Source organism: Ranitomeya imitator, chromosome 8 (genome assembly GCF_032444005.1).
Source record: "Ranitomeya imitator isolate aRanImi1 chromosome 8, aRanImi1.pri, whole genome shotgun sequence".
Taxonomy (NCBI): Eukaryota; Metazoa; Chordata; class Amphibia; order Anura; family Dendrobatidae; genus Ranitomeya; species Ranitomeya imitator.
Window position 1 is genome coordinate 55,357,148 of NC_091289.1, and position 21,464 is coordinate 55,378,611.

Consider the following 21,464-nt stretch of genomic DNA (forward strand, 5'->3'; position numbering starts at 1 on the left):
CAGTGGTAAGTGTATACTGCAGAGGAGTTAATTTGTATATATTCACTTAGTGTCAGCCTCCTAGTGGCAACAGCATACACCCATGGTCCCATGTCCCCCAATGAGGCGAAGGAGAAATTGTTTGTTTTTCCTTCATACCATGAGCTTTACTACAATTGTTTCTTAACCCTATGCGCTGTAGTCTACTTTGGACTTGCTTCTCAAAACATGTACAATCATGAGTTGAGGGCAAAGGGGAATTCTCAGCTCATCGACAGAAAATGCTATTAACATCTACCCCTGTAGGTCCAACCATTGGAGCTGCAGCCATATGGAGTTTAGGGGTTTCCCAGTCTATCTGGTGAACATCATTTATGTACATTAGTAGCACTGTGGTCACATGCACTATACTCACCAGGCAAAGTGTGTTTTTCTCGACAACTGTACTGCTCAGTGGGCAGTTACGCAGATAAGACAGGTGAGTATGCCCGGATCAGATACATTTTTTTTAGAACTTGCAATATACATGTTCCTATGTATGAAGACACAAAAGAGAATAGTAAAACCAAAAACACTCAGTTTGAAAAAATGTTGCAGTAATCCGCAAGTGCTAGTAAAAGATGTTAAAAAACAGGACCCACAGTCCACAGGTTATATACAGATGATCAGGTTTTTAAATACATCAGATAGGGATTGCATACATTAGTTAGGACTGCTCTGATAAGGGTATACCGTGAAGATTGGTAGAGCAGCTTAATATACATTTTTTGCAAAAAACGTATCAACCAAATACCCTGTTTTTTACATCTTTTACTAGCACTTGCGGATTACTGCAACATTTTTTCAAACTGAGTGTTTTTGGTTTTACTATTCTCTTTTGTGTCTTCAGGTTTCTTGGTGGTGTGTGAACATGATCATACAGACTTGTTCACTGTGCAAGTAGCCCATGTGTTCCTGTTTCCATAAATGTTCCTATGTATGTAAAGCCATTATGAGGAAGCTCAGTGGTCATATTTACTTCACAGTTTGATGTAATTATTTATGTTGCCCGGACTAACTTACGCCCCTGGCAGTCTTACAGGCCAAAGGTATAAGCCCATGGCGGTGCCTTGCGTCGATATTCAAAAATTAAGCAATGCTCCAGCCACATGCACAGCTGCCCTGTACACGTCTTACATATTAGAAAAAAAACTGTTACTAAAGAGAAAAATTAATTGACAGACGCAATTGTTTATTCAAGTTTCCTTAACCCATGGTTGCCTCAGCCTGGACACTTCCATGGGCTATTATCATAAAACTGGGCAGAGACTAGGGTTTCTGCACAATATAAGATTTATTCTTGCTTATATAGTGCCAACATATTCAGCAGCTCTTATATAATCATAGTGATGACAATATGTCACAATCGACATTTCCTACCAGTATGTTTTTTGGAGGGTGGGAGGAAACCCTTTCAAACACAGAGCATGGTTGCAGAGGTTGATCTTGGTCAGATTAGAGCCCTGGGCCCCAGCCCTGCTAAGCAAAGAGCCCAAGTATGCTGTGCAATTAGCAGCTTCTCAATTTAATATTAAAAACCATGCACCCCACTCCATGACAATTGCTCTAAAATCATCATAACGTGTACATCCTGATCACTGCTGCACAGCATAAAAATGTATCTGTCCTTACAATGTCATTCAGTTGCATTGCCATGATCTGATCTTGAGTACACTGTTTACCAAACTACTCCACCAATTATCATGATTAACTGCAATGTTCTACCACAGGGACCCATAGTGCTTGTTAGAAAGTGGGACATCAGCCCCTCAACACCTTGGCGTTGATAAGTACTTTGCCTGTACTAGTGCTTTGTGTTACTGCTCTTTACTACTCAATGGACGTTGGACCGTGATACACAGACTGGCTGCAGGTCTCCCGACTCAAAAATGACTGCCTTGTATACGCCGATGAGGCTATGACGTTCAGGGCAGGAGACCGGTGACAGGTCCGTGCATCATGATCTGTAATCAGACCGTGAAACACAGATGTGTGAAAAAAGATGAAGGAGTGCTGTCTATAAGATTCTGTGTACACAGGGGTCCCACATTCTAGCAATCAGTAACCGTTCCAGCACTTGCACTATCTAATATTCATCACCTATCCAGTGCACAAGTTTAAAAAAATATGTTTTTCAATGAAATACCTCCTATAAAAATCTAGTTCACACAGTGCTGTTCTACCGCAGCTATTGCATGCTTTACGGGAGAACTGCAGCAGAATTGTACTGCTGACCGAGGCCTTAACATGTAGAACAAGGTCATGTACCCACCGAATATACAGAGATTGTGCTTAATCTAAAAAGAAAAGTGTAGTCCAACCACCCATTCTGTAAAACAATGAATGATTGTACAGCTCATATTTAGAGAGTTGGTTTCATGGAGCAAACTTTTTTTTTTCCCCTCGGAACGCTGCCATTTCCTTTAAAAAACACAATAAAAGTACAAAGGAATATAAAATAGTTTAGACTTTGTATACATATAATACAGCATGTACATATATAAAACACTTGTGGCTCCAGACGTCACATGTATCACTTCCGCTGTCACAAGCCAGGCATCACATAGGCAATATTATCCAACGTGTTGGACTGCAGAAATGAGAGAAAATAAACTGTAAGCATTGAATACAAGCAGTTTGTATATGAAGACATGCAAGACACCAAGGACATTTATCATTTATAGGAAACCGTGATTTTTGCTAAACACAGCAGTACTGTGGTATTGCAGTGTATGGTTCAAGCAATTGGAGGATCGCAGGTTTCTGCCACCGAAAGGGACTACAAACTACAGTAAAATGTAAAAAAAAAAAATTTATATTGAAAAACAAAAAGCTCGAATCACTTTTCCCAGAGAAAAAAAATCTAAACACCAGAACTGCAAGTTTCTTCAGCTGCTGCAATACAAAAAAAAAAACGCAAAACATAATATCTCTAGTGATGGGTGAACGTGCTCTGTCTGTTGGGCTTAGTATGAGTGTGGTGATACCAACCGGGAGAATCTTGTCAGGTCATTTTTACTGTATAGCGGATCCAAAAATAGGGATTTTTGTGTACTCACCGTAAAATCCTTTTCTCCGAGCCAATCATTGGGGGACACAGGACCATGGGTGTTATGCTGCTGCCACTAGGAGGACACTAAGTTAACACAAAGAATAACTCCTCCCCTGCAGTATAACACCCTCCTGCTGGCTCTAAGTGAACCAGTTCGGTAACAAAGCAGTAGGAGCCTAACAATTAACAAGAGTGAACTATGTCAAAACCAAGTCAACGCAGAAAAAAACTAGAGCCAATAGGCTAACAGGGTGGGTGCTGTGTCCCCCAATGATTGGCTCGGAGTAAAGGATTTTACGGTGAGTACACAAAAATCCCTATTTCTCCTACGCCTCATTGGGGGACACAGGACCATGGGATGTCCTAAAGCAGTCCCTGGATGAGAATACAATCCACTGCAATTGCTCCTTGTACCACTGCAATTGCTCCTTGTACCACTGCAATTGCTCCTTGTACCCACAAGTTACAGATGCGGCACTGCAGCCTGCAAAATGCTTCGGCCGACGGACGCATCTGCCGAGGCCTGAGAACGGACATGGTAATGTTTCGTAAACGTATGCAGGCTGGACCAAGTTGCAGCTCTGCAGACTTGTGCTGCCGACGTCTGGTGCCGGATGGCCCAAGAAGCACACACTGACCGAGTAGAATGAGCCTTAATCCCTGCTGGAACGGAGTGACCTCTAACTCGGTAGGACTCCTGGATAGCTGAACGAATCCACTTGGCTATCGTAGCTTTGGAAGCGGCTAGACCTTTCCTTGGCCCTTCCGGGAGCGCAAACATGGCATCTGACCTGTGGAAAGATGCCGTCCTCGAGACGTATCTCCTAAGTCCAGTGTGTGGAGAGCCTTCTCGGTGCGATGTACTGGCGCCAGGCAAAGTGAAGGCAAGACAATTTCCTCATTGAGGTGGAAAGATGAGACAACCTTCGGTAGAAAAGACTGGGATGTTCACAAAACCACCTTATCCTGATGAAAAATGAGGAAAGGAACTTGGCAAGACAAGGCCGCCCAGTTCTGAGACTCGCCGGATGGACGTAACCGCAACCAGGAAGGCAACCTTCCATGACAGAAGAGACAGGGAAACGTCCTGCAGAGGTTCAAAAGGAGCCTCCTGCAAGACTCTGACGACCAAATTAAGGTCCCATGGTTCCAACGGCATCTTATAGGGCGGCACCACATGGGAGACTCCCTGAATGTACGTCTTCAGCTGTATTCTGTTGGCAATTTTACGTTGGAACATGACTGACAAGGCTGAAATCTGAGAACTAAGAGCGACACCCAAGTCCAAACCCGACTGAAGGAATTCGAGGATAGAAGGAACGGAAAATTCAAGAGGAGAGCGTCCAAGGTCTTGGCACCATGAGAGGAAGGTCTTCCAAATGCGATGATATATACGCAGAGACGTAGGCTTTCTAGCACTGATCATGGTAGAAATGACTTTCTGAGAGAAGCCTGCCTGTGTCAGCACCCAGGACTCAACTGCCATGCCGTCAAACACAGGGGCTCGGAGTTCTGGTGGTAAATGGGGCCCTGGGACAATAGGTCTGTGCGATTCGGTAATCGCCAGGGGACATCGGCGACTAGTTGAACTAGTTCGGCGTACCAGGCCCTGCGCGGCCAATCTTGTGCAATGAGGATTACTGGTATCCCCTCCTCTCTGATCTTCTTGATGACTCTCGTCAGCAAGGGAAGCGGGGGAAATATGTACGGAACTGGAACTGATGCCACGAGTGAACAAGTGCATCTGCCCCGATGGCTGCTGGATCGTGGGACCGAGCTATGGAATTGGGAACCTTGGAATTTAGCCATGAGGCCATCAGATCCACGTCCGCGGTTCCCCGGCCGGTGAAACCACTCTCCGGAGTCGAGACCTTGGCAGCTGAGGAAATCTGCTTCCCAATTTTCCACTCCTGGGATGTGAACCGCTTATATAATTGAGCAGTTTTCCTTGGCCCAACGAAGGATGTGGCCTACCTCAGTCATGGCTGCCTTGCTGCGTGTTCCCCCTTGCCGGTTGATGTACGCCACTGCCATGGCATTGTCGGACTGAATCCTGATGGGATGACCCGTCAGGAAGGGATGGAATTGAAGAAGAGCCAACCTGATTGCCCGTATTTCCAGGATGTTGACGGGCAGGTGAGCTTCCTGAAGAGACCAGCGGCCCTGAGCAGTGTGATGGTGGAACACTGTTCCCCAGCCCAGAAGACTGGCATCTGTTGTCACAACTAGCCAATGAACTGGGAGAAAGGACTTCCCTTGATTCAGGGAGGACTTCAAAGTCCACCTGAGAGACCGTCTGACTTGCTGGGGAAGGAGGAAACGACGATCGAGAGATAACGGGTTCCTGTCTCACGCAGCCAGGAGAGCATGTTGTAAGGGGCGGAGGTGTAGTTGAGCAAAAGGGACCGCCTCCATAGCTGCTACCATCCTGCCGAGAACTCTCATACTGAAACGTAGAGAGTGAGTATGAGGTTGGGAGAGCTTCTCGCTGTAAGACTGAAATCTTCTCCCGAGGAAGAAGTACCAACCCCTGGGACGAATCCAGTATCATTCCTAGAAAGGAAATTCGCCGAGTCAGTACTGGGGAAGATTTTTTGAAGTTTAGCTTCCAACCCAAGCGAGAAAGAGTATCTATTGTGATGGTCACGGCCTCATTGTAGGTGTGGAAAGGGGGGCCTTTGATGAGGATATCGTCTAGATACGGTAAGACCACCACAACCTCGGGTATGGAGGATGGCCATGGCACCCGCCATGATTTTGGTGAATATCCTGGGAGCGGTAGCGAGGCCGAAGGGCACAGCAGCAAACTGAAAGTGATCTTCCTGAACTGCGAAGCGAAGAAACCTGTGGTTAGAAGGTAAAATAGGAATGTGGAGGTACGCGTCCTGGATGTCTATTGACGCTAGGAACTCGCCTTTCTCCATGGAGGTGATGACAGAACGAAGCGATTCCATCAGGAACCGTCGCACCCTGACAAATTTGCTCAGCAGTTTTAGGTCCAGTATTGGCCGTACTGTACCGTCCTTCTTTGCAACAATGAACAGGTTTGAATATAAACCTTGAAACCTTTCGCTTTGAGGGACCGGGATAACCCTGTCTTCTTTTAGAGAGCTTATGGCCTGGAAGAACTCTGATGCCTTTGCCCTGGGAGGAGAAGACGGGTAAAAGTGATTTGGTGGAAGAGAGGAAAATTCTATCTTGTATCCGGAGGACACTAGGTCGCGGACCCATTCGTCGTGAACGATAGAGAGCCACGCGTCGCTGAAGGAAAGCAGGCGGCCGCCTACTTTGAGGGTGTCCTCCGGATACCGCAGGGAGTCATTGTGTGGGAGACCTGCCCTGTCTGGACCCTCTGGACGCTGACTGCCTAGGCCTGCCTCTCCAAGAGGGGGAAGGTTTGTAAGAAGTTTGACCTTTATTCCTACGTTGCGCCCGGCCAGGTCCAGAGGATGTGGAAGTAGAGGACCAATTTGAGTTGAAGCAAAAAAAAAAAAAAAAAAAAAAAAAAAATCGGCACCGGGCCTGCTGTTGCTGGTTCCGAAAGGGCCGAAAGGGTCTCTTGTGGAAGAAATTTACTCTTCCCTCCAGTGGCGTCGGAAATTAATTGGTCGAGCTTTTCGCCAAAAAGGCGACCGCCCTGATATGGAAGAGAAGTCAATTACTTTTTGGAAGCAGAATCCGTACACCAGTCCCTGAGCCATAAGGACCTCCGGATGGTGATGGCGTTTGCTGCTGCTTGAGAAGCACAGTTAGCAGCGTCCAGGGACACGGAAACTACAAAATCTCCCGCTCTGGCTATCTGAGTAGCGAGGTCTGCTATCTCGGGGGGGGGGGGAAGACCGGTATCCAGCACCGCTGAAGACAAGACCTCAGCCCAGTGGGTCATAGCCTTAGCCACCCACGTAGCAGCAAAAGATGGGAAAAGTGCGGCTGCTGAGGCTTCAAAGGTTGAACGCGCCATATTGTCGATCTAACGATCGGTTGGATTTTTAATAGAGGCGCCCTCCGAAGAGGATAAAATAGATTTAGTAGCCAGGCCTGATACCGGAAGATCTACCGGGGGAGATTGAGACCAATCTTTTCTTAGATACTGAGCAAAGGGATATTTTGATTCCATGGGCTTCTGCCCTGTGAATCGTTTATCGGGACGAAACCTGTGAGATTCAACAATTTCCTTAAATTCAGGATGAGTAGTGAATACCTTGTGAGCTCGCTTGGTCCTCTTAAAGAGGATGGCATGATCCATTTTAGATAAAGAAAAAGAAAACAAGTTTGCGCCTATGTATACCCTAAAATGAGGAAAAAATGTGAGGGAAAAAAAACAAACTAATATATGAACATGTATAAATCCCCTAGGGAGCAGGATTGTAAACAGACTAGGTAAACTAGATATAATTCATGCAATCACTCCAGATGGCAACTATGAGTCAATTATTACCGTATCTTTAAGATGGTATTGGGGTCCAGAGTTAGATCGCCACAAGTTGTGTCATATCCTCCTTCAATGTGCTCAGTAGTTGGTCTGTCAAAACACACTTTTCAGCAGCTCCAAAAAACAACAAATCTTCAAGAACGTTGTCCCGGCCGGTAACAAATATTCACTTAGCCTCCTTACAGATGCAGCACAGATTCACCGAGCTCCGTAATCAAGGAATGCGCTGCCGCGTCCAGCAGGACCATTGGATTATATTTGGTCCTGACAGCGCCTCGTACTCCTGCACACCACATGACACTCTACGTCAATCAAGGTCCTGCTAGCCGGACGCGGCAGCGCATTCCTTGATTACGGAGCTCGGTGTATCTGTGCTGCATCTGTAAGGAGGCTAAGGGAACGTTTGTTACCGGCCTGGACAACGTTCTTGAAGATTTGTTGTTTTTTGGAGCTGCTGAAAAGTGTGTTTTGACACACCAACTCAGGCTCTGGCATACCTAAGAAGACTTCACCAAGGACTGATAAGCTTCTGAAGCGTGAAGTGATGTCACATCCTTCTATAACTGCTGTTGAACTAAAAAAAAAAGTACCCAATGCTCCTCCAGAACATCGCAACTAGGACAATTCGTCACCGCCTGCAGAAGGACCTGGGTCTACCAAGTTGCCGTGCCGCAAAGAAGCCCCTGCTCATAGCAGCAATGAGGAAGAAAAGGCTTGCCTTTTGTAAGAAATATCAAGATTGGACATCTGAAGAGTGGAAGAAAGTGGTGTTTAGTGATGAGAGCACTTTCAGGCTGGTCAGGGGGAGGCTCAAAGGTTGTGCGTCGTCAGAGTACCGTGTCACGGTATGACCCAAAATATACAGTACTAAAGGAGGTGCTGAAGACACTGTGGGTAAACATAGATTCCACATACTTAGCCAGCCTTGCTGAATCCATGCCTAAACGACTGCAGATGGTGATAAAATGTAAGGGTGACATGACAAAATACTAATTGTAATAAAATATCCACAATAAAACACTTGAATCCACTTGAATATTAAGATTTTGTGGTTTCATTGAACTTGTAAAGATTTTTTTTGCCGACACTGTATATCTAGTTTACCTAGTCTGTTTACAATCCTGCTCCCTAGGGGATTTATACATGTTCATATATTAGTTTCCCCCCCTCACATTTTTTCCTCATTTTAGGGTAATACATAGGCGCAAACTTGTTTTCTTTTTCTTTTATTTATGACAACGTTGTGGTGTTGCCCTGTTTTGCAGCCGTATACTCCCAATCACCTGCCCTGACATTTGCGCCTTCCTATACTTTATATGTTTTAGATAAAGGTTCCTCGCCAAGTTTCAAAGCCTTATTCACTGACTCCGAGTCGAGAGTCTCCTGATCGTGATGAAATTCCTGATCTAGGGACGTGTCAGAATCGTCCTCTGAAACAGGTTCTCTGCTAGCCCCAATGGAAGGGGAGCGAGAAATGAGCTCTCAGAAGCCGAATCCCGGTGATGGTCTGGGGATATGGCATGAGTCCTTTTTCTGGAAGGGCGAGAGCCCCTTGGCAAGGTACGACCCCTAAAGTACGAGGGGTTTTGAGGATAGGAAGCGTCGTCCGTAAGAGTGCCCTGGTTAGAGGAGGGGTCTCGGAACGATTCTAACGCTTTTGCCAGGGATGCCATAGACCAGGAAAGGGAGGTAGCCCACTCAGGGGGACTAGGCTCACTAGGTTCGGTATCAGTAACAGGTGGTTCCTGAATAGTCGCCGGTTCACAAGCTGTGCACAATGCAGTATTGTGACCCCGGGGTAATGAGACTTTACAAGAGGTACATGCAGCAAAAAATACCGGATTACGTACCGGTAATGCTCTTTTATAGAGCCCACGACAGCACCCACTAGAGAGAGGGGATCCGCCCCTAGGAACAGGAAACCTACAGAGAGATAAAAGGGGCGGCCCCCCCTCGCTCCTCAGTTGTTTTACAGAGAATAGGAGGAACCGCCGCCAGGTTTTAGTTAACAGGTTCGGGTATATACATATATATACATATTTACAACCTCATACTATATCTTCTAATATTTACACCTCACCAAAAAAGCACCATGTGCAACTATATACAGAAAAGGGAGGGATGTGAACGGGTGCTGTCGTGGGCTCTATAAAAGAGCATTACCGGTACGTAATCCGGTATTTTCTATTCGCCACGACAGCACCCACTAGAGAGAATTGCAGAGACTATAGACTGGGTGGGTTTACTGAGTCAAGGACCGATACACCAAAAGTTAGATCAGAAGCAGAGGATAGATCTAATCTATAATGCTTATAGAAGGTATTCGGTGAAGACCAAGTTGCAGCCTTACATATAAGGTCTATTGGCACATTTGCCCTTTCTGCCCAGGAAGTCGACAAGGCTCTTGTAGAGTGCGCTCCCACATGCATTGGAGGATCTTTCCCTCCAGCCTTATACGCCAAGATTATTGCCTCTCTGATCCAGCGAGATAATGTGTTCTTTGTGACTCCGGCACCCTTGGTTTTACCCTGAAAAGACACAAAGAGAGCCCTACTCTTCCTCCAGTCCCTAGTTCTCTCTAAATAGGCTAAGACAGTCCTTTTTACGTCTAGGGTGTGAAGTCTTTCTTCTTCTGGAGTTGAGTGGTTCTCATAAAAGGTAGGTAACAGGATCTCCTGGGATCTATGAAAGGTAGAAGCCACCTTAGGGAGATAACAAGGATCTGTTTTTAAAAGTATCCTATCTGATGTTACCACAAAAAAGGGAGGATCTATAGATAAAGCATGAAGATCACTTACTCTTCTGGCAGAAACTAATGCCACTAATAATACCGTTTTTAAAGAAATATTTTTTAGTGAGGCTGCATGGAGAGGCTCAAAAGGTGATTGAGTCAATGCATTTAGGACTATCGATAGATCCCACTGAGGGACCCGAGGTATGCTAATTGGTCTCGATCTCTCACAGGCAGATATAAACCGAGATATCCATTTATTACCTGCTACATCAAAATTAAAAAGAGCTCCTAAGGCTGACACCTGTACTTTCAGAGTGCTTACTGAAAGACCTAATTCCAGACCTTTTTGTAGAAATTCCAATATTGGAAATATAGGAATATCAGCGGAAAGTTGTGTAGTATGGAATTGAAGGAATTTCCTCCAAATTCTAACATAAATCCTGGTAGTTGAGGGTTTTCTACTTTTCATCAGAGTATCTATTAACCCACTAGAAAACCCCCTGAGATTTAGTAACTGCCTTTCAAACTCCATGCAGTTAAATTCATGCCCTTTGCCTGAGGATGAAGGAACGGACCCTGAGAGAGCAGGTCCTTGGATTGAGGCAGAATCCACGGGTCCGACACTGACATTGCCCTCAGCCATGAGAACCATGGCCTTTTGGGCCAGAATGGGGCTATTAATAGAATTCTTGCTCCTTCTTCCCTTATTTTTCTTATTACCAAAGGTAGTAGATTCCATGGAGGAAAAGCATATGCCAGGTCGAAAGTCCAGGGTACTTGGAGGGCATCGAGTATGTCCGGCTTGTCCTCCCTGTTTAGAGAGGCAAACGCCCTGACCTGTCGGTTGGCTCTTGTGGCAAACAAGTCTATTTGAGGAACACCCCATTGCGCTGTTATCATTTTGAAAATTTTTCTGTTTAGCATCCATTCCCCTTGATGGAGGGTGTGACGGCTCAGAAAATCGGCACGAAAGTTGTCTGTGCCCCTGATGTGAACTGCTGATAGTGATAGCAGATGACCTTCGGCTAATTCCATGATGTCTGATGCCAGCTCCCTGAGTCTGTCCGACCGCGTACCTCCTTGATGGTTTAAGTAAGCTACTGCCGTGGTGTTGTCGGAGAACACTCTTGTGTGAGAGCCGCTGAGCTGAGGAAGAAAGTGAAGTAGGGAATAATATATTGCCCTCAACTCTTTGACATTCGAAGAACTATCCAGTTCCGAACTAGACCAAAGATCCTGAACCCACTGATCCTTAAAATGTGCCCCCCAGCCTTTAGGACCAGCATCTGTGGTCACTATACTAGAGGGGGAAATTACCCAGAGAACCCCCCTTGAAAGGTTTTTCTGATTTAACCACCACTTAAGGGAGTGTAATACTTCCGTTGTTAGATAAACTGTTCTATCCAGACAGCCTCTATTCTTGATGTCTTCCTCTAATATAAATTTTTGTAGAAGCCTAGTATGAGCCTGAGCCCACTGGACCGCAGGAATACACGATGTCAGAGAACCTAGTAATGACATGCTCTGTCTGAGTGACATACTACGATTTTCTATTGCTAAGGATACCTTATCAACTATGGAGAATTTCTTATCCTCAGGCATCTTACAAATCTGGTCAGCTGAATCTAGAAGGAGCCCCAGGAATTTCTGACACTTAACAGGCTGAAGTCTAGATTTTTCCCAATTAACCAGCCACCCCAGGGATTGTAAGGAAATCACTACTTCCCGTAACCTCTGCTCACACTGTACGGGGTCTTTACCCACAATCAATAGGTCATCCAGATATGGAATGACTAAAGTATCTTTTACTCTTAGGAAAGACATAACTTCCAATAGCAATTTTGTGAAAACCCTTGGGGCCATGGATAATCCGAAGGGCATCGCCTTATATTGTAGATGACGAATTTGTCCCTCTATACAGACTGCTACCCGAAGGAACTGCTGGAATAAATGATGTATAGGAATATGATAGTAAGCATCCTTAAGATCCAATACTACCATGTAACAGTTTGGAAATAGATTCTTTATGGCTGAACGAATGGATTCCATTTTGAATGTTTTAGGCCTTATAAAGGAGTTCAGCTTTCTTAAATTAATTATGGTTCTGAAAGAGCCATCCGGCTTACTAATCAGAAACAAGGAAGAATAAAATCCCCTCCCCATCTGGGAAGATGGGACTTCCACTAGGACTTGTTTGCGTAGGAGGGTTTTAACCTCTGTTTCAAGCGCCTCTTGCTGAGGCCTGGATCTTAAGGTGGTAAGGAGGAAGGAGTCCGGTGGAGTTCTAATAAAGTCTAATGTGAGGCCTGAAGATATTAATTTAATGGCCCAAGTATTTATTGTTATCTCTTCCCATTGTTGCCTAAACTGTTTTAATCTTCCACCCACTGGAGGAATATAATTACTGGAATTTGTCGGCTGGCTTGAATGGACGTTTATTAAACAGGTTTCCTTTTTGTTTAAAATCCTTATTGTTCCATCTGTCTCTGAAGCCTCCCTTCTTTCCGAATGGTGGCTTCCTGAAGGCCCTTCTGTAAGATGGAACAAAGGGATTAGGGAATCCTTTTTTCCTTTCACCTGCCTTCGTGAGTATATCGTCAAGGACTGTTCCAAACAGGTACTCACCCTGACAGGGTATGGCACATAATTTGGATCTAGATTGGGCATCTCCTTTCCAGTTTTTTAGCCATAAAGCCCGCCTAGCCGTATTGGAGATATTAGCTGTTCTGGCCGCCAGTCGTAGGGAGTCAATAGAGGCATCCAATATAAAGGCAGCCGCACCTTTGATCAAAGGGATAGATGCTCGTAACTTCTCCCTGGATACACCATTTTTAATATTTTGCTCCAGCTGATCCAGCCAGACTAACATTGACCTGCCAGTACATGTGGCTGCAATTGCCGGTTTGAATGCCGTGACACAGGCCTCCCACGATTTTTTAAGGAGCGCATCTGATTTTCGGTCCATGGGATCTGATAAGGAACCTGCATCTTCCACGGGCAAGGAGAACCGGCGAGATGTAGATGCAACTGCAGCATCGACCTTTGGTATTTTGGTCCATGTACTCAAATCTTCGTCATCAAAGGGGTAGCGCCTCTTACAGGGTATTGGTACCAACCCTTTTTGACCTTTACCCCATTCCTTCTTAACGAGGTCCTTTATGGCCTGGTTTATTGGAAACACGTGGCCTTTCCGTTGGGAAAGACCAGCAAACATGATTTCCTGTGGTGTTTGGGGTTCTTTTGACTCAGATACCCCCATCGTATTTCTCACCGATTTAACCAAGTTGTTTATGCCTTCAGTTGGAAAGCAAACAAAGTCTTCTTCCCCTGAAGAGTCAGACAGTTGAGAGACATCAGAGTCGACCTCCCCACTCTCTGCTGACGTGTCAGCTCTAGGTGAGGATACTCTTCTTTTCTTTTTCTCGATATTAATCGAGGAAGAACCGCCCCCTAACGACTGAAGTTCTTCCCGAATTATGAGCCGTATCTCATTCATTTTCACCGATTCCTCCTGCCGTAAGGTGTTATCTATACATGCCTGACATAGACTCTTAGTATAGGAGTCAGGCAGGGGTTCGGTACATATAGCACATTGTTTGTGCTTACTCTTCCCCGTCCTCTTTGACTAGAATAATACAAGCAAAGGAATCAATATATGCTTCAGTGAAGCTATGTGTACACTCACCCAGCGTATTAATTTTACCGGCTGCGGGGTTGCCTTAGTTTGGGATGTGGAACGGGACGATTTCCTTCCCGATTTATCAGTGGAGTCACTTATCTTAGAGTGTCCACTGCTCTTTTTCCTGGTTTCGCTACTAGGTACTAGTGGCTCTTCCATGGAGTGCACACGGACCTCCTCTTGGGACGACATAATGCACACTGACTGCACTTCTAATCCTGACCTTTATAGTGTAGCCACTCCTGCATACATCCCCTAAAAAAAATTTTTTTTTTTTTTTTTTACTCACAAGTCCGGCGTCCGGACACTGGGATCGCATGGGGGAATCCAATATGGCGGTTCCCCCGGAAATGGTCCTCTGACACCGCGACCCCGGAAGTTCAAGCTTCCTTCCATGGGACGCCGACGCTACTGCGCATGCGCCCGCGTCTGCTGCATACCGGAAGCGCCCTAAGCGCTGCTTCCCACACCATGTCGCCTCTTACCTCTGGAGGGAACGGAGGGAAGATTCCGCCCAGGGACGCCGCACCGCTGCTCAGCTCCACTTAGGAGGGCATTACCGCAGGTATCCACACTGCGCCGTGCATTCATTAGCACTTACCCAACGGTGTCCCAGCAGGGAGACCGTTGGCACCTTCAGGCTTCCCTGTCAGCCGCACCAGATGAGGGGGGAGCCCGCAGGAACATTCCCCCGACACTGTCCACCTGCTCTGGGACCCCTGTCACTCAGCAGAGTCGGTACAGGCGGTAGCCCAGGCAGGCCTTCCTCTTCTTAGCCATAGAGTTTTCTCTGTGGGTTCCCTTCTAGGAACAGGAAACCAACTGAGGAGCGAGGGGGGGCCGTCCCTTTTATCTCTCTGTAGGTTTCCTGTTCCTAGGGGCGGATCCCCTCTCTCTAGTGGGTGCTGTCGTGGCGAATAGAAAAATACAGTGTGGGTTTTCCCAGACTTTTTGTGAGGCCTTGATTGAGACATAGTAATTTTGAGGAGAGCGCTTACTAGCAGGGGAAGGGTTAAGCTATGTATCTGCAGCTTACCCAGCCCCTGTGAGTCCCCAGGGGAGGTCCGCAATGTATGGTCCTGAAGGTTGTATATCGGTGACCCCGGATCCAGAGATTAGGAGGGCTGGAGCAGCGCTGCAGGATCAGCGCTGGGTGTACCAAAATGGCCGCCAAGATCTGTGATAGCGCTTCTCATGGAACGAGAAGCGCTGGAAAAGATGGGTGGCGGTAATTGCTGGTGGGTGTGGCCAAGGACTCCGGACTGTATGAGGAGAAAAGCCGGGAGCTAAATTTGAAAAACTTGCGGCTGCGGCGTCGCGACTGCTAATAGTGCCATCCTGAGGAGCGCTCCTTCATCAAAAATGTGCTCTGTGGACCACCCACGGACCCGAGCTTTCTGGTAGAGATGCGGGCCTTCCATACCCTGGGGACCAGGACCCCCCAGCGTCTCGGCCCCCGCAGTGTACTCACGGCAGATGCGGTGGGCCGGTACTCAATCCACCGTCGCCATAGTCAGGGAGGGGGTGGAGAGCTTCTGCCGCCTTGCGTCATCCGCTATGTTAGTGGTGATGCAGTGGGGGGGCTGCACGGACGCCATACACATTATGTCCGGCTATGCACCGGGCTCCTGGAGAGGTAGATGGAGGGCTACTCCATGTGGTCGCCTGCTATGGAGGGGGGAGATCAAAACACGAAGGAACCGTCGCCCGTAAGGTGAGCTCAGGGCTGGCATCTAACGTTGCAGGAAAGGATACGGGAGGAACGCTCCATGTACTTGCCTGCTGATGGTTCGGGGGAGATCGGAACCTAGAAAGGATCCGTCGCCCCCATTCGCTCCGTTAAGGAAAAAATAGAATAAAAAATAAAAATTAAAATGGTGGGGTCTGAAACAGACCCAAGTGCCTCCTACAGACACTAAGCAAGAACTGGTTCACTTAAGAGCCAGCAGGAGGGTGTATACTGTTGGGGAGGAGTTATTCTTTGTGTGTTAACTTAGTGTCCTCCTAGTGGCAGCAGCATAACACCCATGGTCCTGTGTCCCCCAATGAGGTGTAGGAGAAAACAAAAGTAGAATTGCATCTTTTTTTTTTTTTTGCAATTTTGCTGCACTTAGGAAGCTGGAAAAAAAAAAATTTATTTCACTGCATGATAAAATGGCCGGTGTTGAAAAGTACAACTCGTCCTGCAAACATTAAATCACTGTATGGCTAGGTCATTGGAAAATAAGAGAAAAATGAAAAAAATTGTAACTAAACTTAACTTACCAAAACCTGCTTCGGGCAGCCATTAAGCTCAGGAACATGGCTAGTGAGGCACACCAAGGGGCTCATAGCACAAAGAATGGAGTCTAACAGAACAGATAAACTGCCAGACACTGCAACCATGCCCTAAAGAGAAAAATAAAATAAACCGAAAGAAGAAATATATATAAAAGTGTTGTCCATAATCAACTCTGTGCAACGCAAAAACAAAAAAAAATAATGGATACGCACCTGCCGCAGCAGAACTATTCCAGCAAAATTGATGCTGTTGTTCCTGGTGGGTCACATGACATTGTGGTGTTACATGACTGCTGCAGCCAATCAGTGGCTGTTTAGCTGCAGTCAATCAGTTTCCACTGAGCGATGTGTCACATGACTGCTGCAGCTACCGGGAACAGCAGTACCAACATTGTTGCGGGAAGTGGGTCTACATTGGTTAAATTCCCAGGGGTGACTGAATTAACCATAGGTTGTCGAGTAGTGGACAACGCTTTTAAAAATATGTTTACTCCTATATCAGAAAATATTTCATATATCCATTCTCCCTACTTCCAGCATAGGAATAAACAATAGCAGTCATCGTTTTTCAATATCGAATTGTTACCCAAGATTTGTGAAATGTGATGTAACTTCTGGAAAGCATTACCTCGGTTTCTTGAAGTCTGTGTCCTATGAGGCTTAAAGACTCCCCCAAAAGCTGCAGATGGGCTGCTAAGTCAATGGGCTCAGTATCAGGGACCTTTGCAGGAGAAGAAGAGAAGGATACAAGACTGCTTGGGGACTTTTTGTGTGGTGATGATCGCTCTGAAGAGGATCCTAAAATATAAAGTACGAAACATACAAAAAAAAACCCAAAAACGTGCACACACTATAAAATAAAGCCAGGCTGACAAATAGGGAATGTAGAGGATATTCCTTGACCTTTATTCCTTGAAGAAGATTCCGAAGGACTTGACTTCCGCTTTACGGTTGTGGCTTCGGCTTTGTTCTGCTTGTGCTGGAGATACTGAGCTTTCTGCTTCCAGACCTGTAGTCCATATAGGAAGAGAAACAGTCCAGCATATATAAAATTAGAACTGGGAAATAACGGCTACCAGATACAGCTTGTATTTAGAGGGGCTTTATAACAACTATTTCAAGTACTCAGCATTTTGTGCCTCTCTCCCCTTTTTTTTTTAGGGGGTGGGGGTTTCTAAATATTTTTGCAGTGAGCCTGCATACAAGGAAAAATCCAAGTATAGATGGTATACAGAAAACAAACATATACACGATTTATCTCTTGGACTTACAAGTTTGTCTTTTTCTGGTAGCTGTTTCCACACTTCAGCTAATTTTTTGCTAAGTTCTCCAAAATCTAAGAATGAGTGAAAAAGAAAAGAAACATTGAGTAGTATTTTATTTGATTCTTATAATAAATGTACAAAAATCAGTCTCCAGACGAATCTCTTCACATCATGGCTTCTATTAGAGCCCGCTTAGAATAGCCAATGTTCCCCCTACTGAATCTACCCACCAAAAACAAAATCTGGTCACAGAGGAAAGTGCAAGATGAATGTGATTGGCACCAGCGCACTCATAAGCTATGTTCCCATGTTGCGAAAAATCTCAACAGCAGATTGGGTTACAAATCCACAACTAAATCTGTAAGGCTATGTGCACACGTATAGAGGTCCACTGTGGATTTTTCTGCAGCAGATTCCAGCTGATTTGATAAATCCGCAGTGGAAAACCGCTGCGGATTTATCGCGGTTTTACAACTGCGGTTTTCCATAAGGGCAGGTGTAAAACCGCTGCGGAAAACGCAGAAAGAAGTGACATGCTGCAGAATGTAAACCGCTGCGTTTCTGCGCGTTTTTTTCAGCAGCATGTGCACAGCGTTTTTGGTTTCCCATAGGTTTACATTTAACTGTAAACGTATGGGAAACTGCTGCGGACCCGCAGCTGCGGAAGCGCTGCGGATCCGCAGCAAAATCCGCATCGTGTGCACATAGCCTAAGAAAATCCACACATCACACATGCAGATTTTGTTGCGGATTTCTCCCTGCTCCATTTACTAAGCTTTGAACAGGGCGAGTACCACAATAAAAATCTGCATGTGAAATCTGCACCTCGCTTTCACTTTCCTCTTGATTTTTTTTCCCCCCAAAACTCTTTATTTTGAGAGAAAAAAAAAAACAACAACTATTACTTGCATTGTTTCTATGCACCTCTTACCTATTCCTGGATGCTCTGCAATGATGCTGCCTCTATATTCTTTAGAGAAAACTTGATATGCAGACATATTTTTCTTCTTAGGCTGTGAATACACAACAAAAAAAATCCAACGAGATAGGAAAATCAAAAGAAGAGTGATCCATTTTAAAATTGCATACGCCCCTTGAAAAGGCAGTTAATTTTTTCTTTAAAAAAAACAAACAAACAACCACCAAAGTGGTCAAAATGAAATACCCACTTCCTCCACACCAAGAAACAAAACAAAACAAAAAAAAAAAACAGTGGTACTCTTCTCATTGATCCCTTTGGTCACTTTCCATTACTTCCTGGTCCCCCAATAGTCTACACACAGAAGATGACCACTCAGTCAGTGGCCACAACAGTGACCAGCCAGTAACGCTGCAGCTGGTCATATGCTCTCCGTGTGGGGACATACGCTAATTATTGCAGCAGGAAGTAGGGACCGGGAGGGAACCAGGCAAACTAAAAATGAGAGCAGCAGGGGTTCAGAAAGGTAAAAATCAGGGTTAATTTTAGCCATTTTAAAGAAGAAATATTCAAAATCCCCTTCAACAATAACGTGTAAACGTAAGACGATCCAAAAATCAAAAGCAAACAAAATAGCATGAAGCATAAGAGGTGTGTGCAGATTATTACAATAAGCGTAGCAATGTTATATACTGTACAATCTATTGCTCGGGAAATTTCCAACCTATACACTGTGCCAGCTCAGTGGATGACAAAATGGTTTAGACAACAATCACTCGTGTCTACTGCCATTTTCACAATCTATTTTTTCTTACCTTTTCTGCCTCTTCTTTTTTCTTTTTCTTATCCAATGTGCTTTCAAGATGGGGGACAACGGTGGATGTCATCAGTGTTGGCACCGGTGGTTGTGCAGGTAATTGGGGTAACTGTGCAGTTGGCGGTGGAGATGCTGCAGTGATGGAGGCCGGCGGTGAAGGAAGTAAAGGAGGAGGACCTAGTGATGGGTTGCTCTCCATCCCATGCTCTCTCTTGCTTTTACTGTGTTTCTTGTGCCTTTCCTCTTTGTGTTTGTCCTTTTTCTTCTTGCTTTTTTTCGATTTCTTTTTCTTCTTCATTTCCCGTAAGGAATCATCATTCATCAACTCTGAGGCCTCAAGCTCCCTTCCAGACGATGAACCTGAATCTGGTGTTCCACTAGGCCGAGGTGCGTGACTTTCTTTACGGTGTTTCTTATGGCTGCTTCTCTCCGTTTCATCCCGGGAGGATTTTTTGCTGCTCTTCTTGGGAGATGTGCTACCGCCAAGAACTGGACTTTCTTGTGGTGGGAACATGCGCTCACTTGTTTTCTCCTTGGGAGAAAGAATAAGTTTCATCCTTAAGCCATCTGGTTCCCGAAGTGTTAGAGGTTTAGGTTTTTTATGTTTGTGTGAAAGGTCCTCAGCGGTTTCTTCTTTTTTCCGATGCTCCTTGCGGGGCACTGGTATAGGGGACTGGAAATGTAGAGGTCCTGCCAGTGGTTTCTCAGTTTTCTTAGATGATGATTTGCTTGTGGCAATTAATGGAGGGGAAATGGAATTCAGCAAGTCTGTGGCTGTATCTGAGGTTGGGGATGAGGAGCTGGAGAGAAGTTTCTTTTTCTTCTTCAGGTCAGATGAAGATAATTCTAAATTGGAGGGTGAGATATTACTAAGCTGCGCTATCAAAAAAGGAAGTATTGCAGGGGAGAAAATGCAAATGAAGGTTACAATTCAGAATACTGAAAGATAGGAATAAATAAAACCATTCATAGAAAAGATTGAGAAAAAGAACAAGCAAGGTCCTGCGGAATAACATGCAAACTGGGCACATCACAGATGCAAAGGTTAAAAAAGCTGAATGGTGAGCATACCTGGGTAATAAGCGTCATCCGAGGAATGCTTACTTTTCTTCTTATGGGGCTCAGATCCCACAACCAATAATTCTGCGTCCTAAAATTAGAATCACTAACTGAATTAGCTAATGTATATATCCGGCTCAAGAAGAAAATCATGTTACAGGGGGTATGCAACAAAATCTGGCTGTGCAAACCAAGACTGCGCGGACTGCGGTAGCATCAACACGGGATTGCTGGTAGAAGCGTATACGTGGTTTTTGTTAGTTTTTCTTACTTTATAACACATGACATTGGTTTGCCTACTACTTAATGTTATTGTCTAGCCACAGAATAATGAACTCTCAATGGTCCCGAAAACTGGGATTTTCAGAGGTCATGCTATTCATTGTCTATGACACTGTGGAAAAAAACAGAGTAAAACACACAGACAACGAATAAAGCAGAAGTGCTTAAACGCTGCACCAGTCAGCTCTCGGGATCACTAGGGGGTCCTAATGGTATAGCATTATGGGCTATAATCCTCAGTGATATATATGCAGGGGGTCCCAATGGTATAGTGTTATGGGCTATACTCCCCAGTGATATACATGCAGGGGGTCACAATGGTATAATGTTAAGGACTATAATCCTCAGTGATATATATGCAGAGGGTCCCAATGGTATTGTGTTATGGGCTATACTTCCCAGTGATGTATAATAATATGCATTACTCGGGACTTGTCTCATATCTTTATAACATTGGGGCTGCTATATATTACCATTATGCACACGTAGGGATCTAAGTACCGTATATACTCGAGTATAAGCCGACCCGAGTATAAGCCGACCCCCCTAATTTTGCCACAAAAAACTGGGAAAACTTATTGACTCGAGTATAAGCCTAGGGTGGAAATGCAGCATTTACCGGCGAATTTCAAAAATAAAAATATAGGGATTTTTGTGTTACTCACTGTAAAATCCTTTTCTCCGAGACGCTCATTGGGGGACACAGGACTGTGGGTGTATGCTTCTGCCGCCAGGAGGCTGACACTAAGTAGACATAAAAAAAGTTAGCTCCTCCTCCGTCGTATACACCCTGACACTGGCTACCAGAGAATCCAGTTTGGTGCAAAAGCAGTAGGAGAAGTAAAAATAATATTATCAGCATAAATACAGAAAACTTAAGTCTAGAAAAAACCTCACTCTGATAATATCAGATACAAAAAGACAGTA

The 21,464-nt window shown here is 45.2% G+C and overlaps 1 protein-coding gene across 4 annotated transcripts in view; it reads right to left on the minus strand.

Moving 5' to 3' along the window:
- Positions 1–1,293: 1,293 nt before the first annotated feature.
- HMGXB4 (HMG-box containing 4) overlaps positions 1,294–21,464 on the minus strand; it is a 40,206-nt gene continuing 20,035 nt past the window's right edge. For all 4 annotated transcript variants that reach the window (XM_069736943.1, XM_069736944.1, XM_069736946.1 and 1 more), the window contains 8 exons: positions 20,268–20,346; positions 19,195–20,042; positions 18,392–18,473; positions 17,467–17,531; positions 17,099–17,204; positions 16,824–16,993; positions 16,181–16,303; positions 1,294–2,608 (listed from right to left, as the gene is read on the minus strand). In XM_069736943.1, the coding sequence (XP_069593044.1) occupies positions 2,564–2,608; positions 16,181–16,303; positions 16,824–16,993; positions 17,099–17,204; positions 17,467–17,531; positions 18,392–18,473; positions 19,195–20,042; positions 20,268–20,346 (1,518 nt within the window). In that variant the 3' untranslated portion in view covers positions 1,294–2,563. The remainder of the gene's footprint in view (positions 2,609–16,180; positions 16,304–16,823; positions 16,994–17,098; positions 17,205–17,466; positions 17,532–18,391; positions 18,474–19,194; positions 20,043–20,267; positions 20,347–21,464) is intronic.